This window comes from Hevea brasiliensis, chromosome 9 (genome assembly GCF_030052815.1).
Source record: "Hevea brasiliensis isolate MT/VB/25A 57/8 chromosome 9, ASM3005281v1, whole genome shotgun sequence".
In the NCBI taxonomy this organism is placed as follows: Eukaryota; Viridiplantae; Streptophyta; class Magnoliopsida; order Malpighiales; family Euphorbiaceae; genus Hevea; species Hevea brasiliensis.
In genome coordinates, this window is record NC_079501.1 from 40,795,435 (window position 1) to 40,802,531 (window position 7,097).

General features: G+C 34.8%; 1 protein-coding gene across 1 annotated transcript; it reads left to right on the plus strand.

The window, feature by feature from the left end:
- The first annotated feature begins 4,486 nt into the window (after positions 1-4,486).
- On the plus strand, positions 4,487-6,489 carry LOC110661937 (aldehyde oxidase GLOX1-like). The gene has a single exon (XM_021820775.2). The coding sequence runs from the start codon at positions 4,596-4,598 to the stop codon at positions 6,240-6,242; it is 1,647 nt and encodes a 548-aa protein (XP_021676467.2). The 5' UTR covers positions 4,487-4,595; the 3' UTR covers positions 6,243-6,489.
- The last annotated feature ends 608 nt before the right edge of the window (positions 6,490-7,097 follow it).

A 7,097-nucleotide genomic window follows, 5' to 3' on the forward strand; every position in this document is an offset into this window, starting at 1 on the left:
CCTTCATGAAAGAAAGTAGCCCATAATTGAGGGTCTTTTGTTTTGTTATTTTTACTTAAATTGCCACCATTTAAATGCTGTTATGCTTTTGCTAAAATATTGCACAAAGATCATCAGGGTTTTACTGAGAACACATGAGTCTTACTATCTATTTACATGACCTTTTATTTATTATTATAAAATGCGACCCGTCTCATTATATGAAGAGAAAGCTGGCTTTTTGATATTATTTACAAAGAACCACTGATTCTTTAACAAAAGAAAAGACCAAATCTTACTTAGTATTTCAAGGCCGGGAAATTATTAGGTATCCGGTGCACATGCACCATCTCTCACAATCACGTGAGACCCACTCTCTATATTATAGGAAGGGCTCACTTTTTTATGAGAGAGGGAGCACTATTTTTTAGTGCTCCCGATGTATCTAATAATTAGCCTTCAAGGCCTGCCATTAGTAAAAAAATTTTAGTTCATTTACAATTTTGCCATTAGTCAACGTTTACTTGAGAACCATAATGTTTTACGTATGTTTATAATATATAACACTCATCAACATTACTAGATTACCATCTATTCTTGGTAGTTAAATATTTCTTCTACTCCACGATTTTGCAAAGCTGCCATTAAATGTAAAATTCATGATTAACTACAAAATTACAATCCGGCCACTATTAATTTTAGATCCCTGACATATCTTTGATCCTTCCCTGTGGTCACTTGATAAAGTTTCGGATTTGTTATTTCATTAAAATTATTTAATTATGGCTTTGAAGAATTATTTTACTCGCCACTTTCAGAGACTTGCACTAAAATTATTTATTGCTATATTAATTTAAAATTTAATTTCCATAATTAGCTAGATGCTGTTTTTTTAATTCAATTGTGTTGAACAGTTCAAGAGACATAGCAATATATGTTATTAATTATAGCTAGAGCAATTTAAGACAAGGGAGTTTACCCAGACACAAGTCATAAATAATTTACACTGGAGTAAAGAGCATACGATACAATATAAAATAATCATACTAATAGATACCCTGCTATTAAGAAATATACCCTAGAGAATATTTTCTAAAATATGCTACGGAATATAATCCATTCACTTTCTCTACATAAATAGGACCAGGTAAGGAAGGAAAATGGTTTCCTCTCCCTCTCCTTCTCTTCTTTTACTCACACTATTTCTCTCTACTCTACCTTTCTTCCTTCTACACCCCTTGTTTCTCTATATACTATATTTGTACCATAATACCTTCCTTCTAACTTTAGCATCGAAGGGTTCTTCCTGCACTTCCCAGGTAGACTTCTAACCATTCTTTCTTTGTTTTGTAGGTGGGAACCATATAAGTGAAGCATCACAACCAGACTTCATCAAATTTCTTAAAAGAAATATTGCCTGCCAACATACTTTAATAATATAAAATTCAATTTGGTTAAGTACTTACTTTAAATTAAGAAAATAACATAATATTAATAATAATTCAATAACACAACAGTAATAATTATAGTTAAACACGATTCGACTTTTAATCAATTTAAAATAAAATCATTTGATATTAATATCTAAAAATTATATTCGTCTTATTATTTATTTATTACTTTATTAATTTCTATTGGTCGGAATTGGAAAGATATTCTGTTTCTTAATGGATATTCCGAGAGACTTTAGGGAGAGAATATTATAGGAGCATATTTCTATAGATAAGAGTATATTTTTGGGTGATTAGTTTATATTGTATCAACCTGTTATGAATCGGTTGATTGTCAAATTTTGGACAGACTATCTTCTAGTGGACATTAATTTACTAGAGAAAGCTATAAAGGAGATTACTTCTCAAATTATTGATGAAGTTGTGCATAACTATGTTGACTCTCAAAGAAGCCGGCCACTAGTCTCGCTTTGTTAAGTTCTTAGACCAGTTTACCCTTTTCGTTATTGCTGCATTCGTGCCTCCGTCTCTAGACAATGGTAAGGATAGGGCCTTTTGGAGGTTTTCAAAGTCTACAATTATTATTATTATTGAAAACATCTTATAATATCATTTTGGAGAATAATGGGAATCATTTAAGTACTGATTGGTCTATTATTTGGAAATGGAAGGGTCCTCAGTGAGTGAGAACTTTCCTTTAGTTAGCCTCTCACAATAGGTTGCTTTACTAATGTAGAATGCTCACATTTGAGCAAACATTGTCTTGCGACTTATGCATGGGACATGCAAAGTCCACTGTCCATGCCTTATGTGACTCTCTAAATGTCGTTCAAGTTTACGATTGGATTATTCGAACTCCTAAGTGGAATGACTTCATGAAGAGGAACATGGCTATTTCATCCTGGATCGATCGAGTTTAATTTGTTGAAGGATAAGGATAAGAATAGGGGCTTTTCTTGACCTTTGGTCTTTGAGGTTGTCCGTTCGCTTCTTTGCTTGTGCATGAACAAGACCATTTTCAAGAACATGCACATGAAGGCTGAGTTCCTTATATTGGAATCTTTTAGCCCTGCTTATTATTTTGGTCAAGCTATGGGTACTTTAGACTGTAATTTGTATTCCCATCTGAATAAAGAGACAATTTGAGTTTCATGGGTAGGTCCTCCACAAGGATTGATTAAAATGAACATAGATAGCTTAGTGAAAGGGGAAGAACATCTTGCTTTTATTGGTGGGTTGCTTAGGGATATGTTAAGAGTGGTGCATGGCTGGTGTTGTTGCTAACTGGGGAAGTTGCTTAGTGCCTGCTATTGAAATTTGAGCTATGTAGGAAGCTCTTCAAATGGCTAGAAAACTTGCTATCTCGAGAGTTATCCTTGAATATGAAAGCAACAGTGATGTACTGCTTGTGACTCAAAAAGAAAAGACACCTGGTATTCTTCGATTTAATTCAGTTAGTAAGCTCCTAGGGGTTGATTGGAAAGTTAACATTGCCCATGTTTATCACGAAGATATTTCAGTGCTGAAATGTTTACAAATTTAGTCTCTACTTTGCTGTTAGGGTTCACAGCCCATGTTCTCCTCCTATGAAATTGGTTTTGTGGTTATCTCATGATTGGTGTTGGTTTCTTGTACCCAGAATTATTTAGTCTAGTACTATTTAGATCTTTGCTCCCTGTTATTATTAAGGAAAAAAAAAAGGGCAGATTGTGTCCTTTTTGCGAGTGTGACTTGACAATAGTCCTTCTATCGGTTGATATTTATATATAGCATTGATTAATTATTGAACAAATGGGCAATAGCTAATCAATGCAACAATTTTTTTTTTCTTTAAATTACAATTATGTTGCTAAAGTATAGTATAACACATATTTCAGTGACTGATTTATTTTTTTAGTAACAATTTGGTCTTTAAATTTAAATTTTGTTAATGAATTAGTCCCTACTATCACTGCTTTTCAATTTAAGATAATTTAGTTTCTAAAATTTTATTTTATTAATTAAATATTCTCTATATTTAAATTATATATACGCACATTTATGTAAAACAAAAACATATGATTATCAATTTACTTATTTGTAATTAGGAGCGGAGGGAGCTAATTATCTCTTCTACTCTTTCTTTTTTTTTTTTCTTATGAATTCTTTTTTTATTAAATTTTAGTCCAATTATCACAAAAGTAATATATTTCATATTATTTAGAAACTCGAATTAAGACTTTTTTTTATTTTTTATAAAAAAAAATCACATCAATGAATTTTAGAATAGTGATTATAAATCGCATATAAGGTTTGTGATGTCTAGAGTTTCAGCTCCATATAGAGTCATTGTACAGAGAAAGAAAAAAGTACACACTGTCGAACAAGTTCATTAGATTTTTTTTTTTTTTGGAAAATTAGAAAATGAAAGTCCTTGGTTTAATCTAATCCCAAAAAAAATGACCTATAAAAAATATGAGGCGGCACTCTTGAAATGAATTACTGAACAACTCGCTGTCAATCCCTACTTACACTTTTAAGTAAAAAAAATATTTAATTATCATACTTAATACTAACATAAAGAGTTAAAATTAAAGTGAAACAGAACCATCTTACTAGATTAACCACATGCTACCACAACTTGGTGGTAACAAGTTCATTAGATTATTACAAAAGAATGGCGCACTGCTCCGTAATCTGAACTCTGAAAATAAATGTGACCTAAATCATTACATAATTTCACTGTGCATTGGACAATTGGACCAGTACTTGCCCTCCAGAGAGAATAAATGCATTTGCATTCTTGATAGAAGCAAATCATGGTTGTTTATGCATTTACGGCATCATCTCTGGATTGGCCAGGCAATTACAGCCTATAAGGTAAAGTCCTTTTAAGGACCTCAGCCACCAATCCAGAGCTAAGATGTAAATGCTATCAATCACCAATATCAAATGACCAATAAAAAAACCATTTATCTGTTCTGTCTTTAATTATAAATTCTTTCCTGTTTCTAAAAATTTACTATTAAGCATACAAGGGACACATTTTTTTCACTTAGCTGGGTAAGTAAATAGTTTTTTCGGTCAGTCCCTAAAATTATAGGCGTCTATTGCTAATTCTTGGTTTGATTTCAAGTCGATATAACTAGTTGGCCAGCAGCTCATAATAATAATACCAGAGCAGCCATGGAAACAAGAAGCTTGTTATTGCTGCTCTTCGCAATCACTTCACTCTTCATTTCAGCAATTGGAGGGCAATTGTACCTAGGAAGATGGAAGCTGTTGAAGAGAAGCATTGGAATATCAGCAATGCACATGCAATTGTTACCCAACGATAAGATGATTATGTTTGATAGGACAGACTTTGGTCCATCAAATCTTTCTCTACCGGAGGGCAAGTGCATTAGCGAGTCACATAACACTGATTGCTTTTGTCATTCTGTGGAGTTTGATTCTATCAACGGAAATATTCGACCGCTCACCATTCTGACTGATACATGGTGCTCTTCAGGGGCATTATCAGAGAATGGTGTTCTAGTGCAGAGTGGTGGATATAGGCTTGGAGAACGAGTTGTTAGGTCATTCAATCCTTGCGCGGATTGCGACTGGGTTGAGGATGCAAATGGTCTAATTACACCTAGATGGTACGCTTCAAATCAAGTTTTACCTGATGGGAAAAAGTTCATTGTTGTTGGCGGGAGGTATCAATTCAATTATGAGTTCATCCCTAAAACCTCTAGTTCTGATCAAACACTTTACCAACTTCCATTTCTGAAAGAAACCAGATATTCTCCCCTGATTCCAAACAATCTTTACCCTTTCCTACACCTCTCTGCTGATGGAAATCTCTTCGTTTTCGCCAATGACCGAGCAATTCTACTTGACTATGTCAACAACAAAGTGGTCAAAAATTATCCTGTCATGCCTGGAGGCATTTCGCGCAACTATCCAAGCACTGGTTCCTCGGCTCTGCTTCCTCTTATACTCCACGGCAACTTCAGCATAATCCCAAATGTTGAAGTCTTTATTTGCGGTGGGACATTGCCAGATGCAAACCAGAAGGCGGATGCAGGAGAATTCATTGCTGCATCAAAATCCTGCGGTCGGTTAGTAATAAACACCGCAAATCCTTTCTGGGAAATGGAGGAAATGCCTATGAACAGAGTGATGGGTGATATGATAATGTTGCCGACAGGCGATGTGCTTATCATAAATGGTGCTGCTAAAGGAACTGCTGGCTGGAATTCTGCAAGAGAACCAGTGCTAAGCCCAGTCCTCTACAGGCCCAATACGCCTAAGAATAGCAACACTAGCAGGTTTGAGATTATGAGTCCCTCTACGATTCCACGTCTCTATCATTCAACTGCTCATTTGCTATCAGATGGTCGCGTTTTGGTCGGAGGCAGCAATCCTTATAGAAACTACAACTTCACTGCACTCTATCCAACAGAGATAAGCCTCGAAGCATTTTATCCACCATATCTCGGCTCAAATACTTCCCGGCCATCAATCACTGCAATAGTTCCAGGGGTGAATCTTGGTTACAAGCAGAAATTTTCTATGTGGTTTCAGTTGAAAGAAGAAGAAAGCCTTGGAAATATTTATGTTACAATGGTGGCACCATCTTTCACTACACATTCTTTGGCTATGAATCAGAGGTTGTTGGTTTTGGCTATGGACGATAATGGTGTACAAAATGTGGCTGCCGGAAACAACTATGTTGTCCATATCAATACTCCGGCAACCCCCACACTAGCACCAGCAGGATATTATCAGTTGTTTGTGGTCCACGAAGGTGTTCCCAGTAAAGCAACATGGGTCCATATCAAGTAGGGGTTGTTGTGTATCCTAAATTTAATATTTATTATAATTACGGTGGTCTTTTGATCAAGTGCAACTATGGAAAGGTTCCCATGTGTTCTCATTTTCTAGTTTTCTTAGCAATAAGGGAGAGAATTGTATCTCGTGGAATTGCAATCTGAAAACCCATATTTAGACATATAGTTCATATGTGTTTCCTTGTTGGATTGATATATTAAAATAGTTTGAATAGTGGCATTGATAATTTCTTGTCATTTCATTTAGTGAGATGCCGCAAAGGGTGTATTTTCTTTTAGGATACACAATGGGTGTCTTTATCTTGCACACATGTTGCTCCATTTTCCCCTGTTTGGCATATGCATGTGCTGTTTTAATTTGTCCATACATTAACCGCCATTGCAAAAGATTGGCATTCTTTTCCTTAGTCAAATAGTGTTTGAGTGAAAGAAAGAGGCAAAAAAATCAGTTAGTCAAGCAAGAGTACAGGCCTTTGAAAAGTTATATGAGAAACTTGCAATTAAAGAAGGGGAGAAAGATATTTATAGATTAGCAAGGAGGAGAGAAAGGAAATGTCAAGATCTCAATAAGTTAGGTGCATTAAGGATAAAGAAGGAAAAGTATTGGTGAAAGATGAGGACATTAAAGAAAGATGGAGAAATTATTTTAATGATCTCTTTAATAATAGTCAAAATGGTAATAGCGTGAATATAGATTATAAAACAATAGAAAAGAATGTGAATTATACTAGAAAGATTAGATCTTTAGAAGTAAAGGAAGCACTTAAGAGAATGAAAGTGGGTAAAGCCTGTGGACCCGATGAAATACCAATTGAAGTGTGGAAGTATTTGGGAGATATGGGAGTGGCAT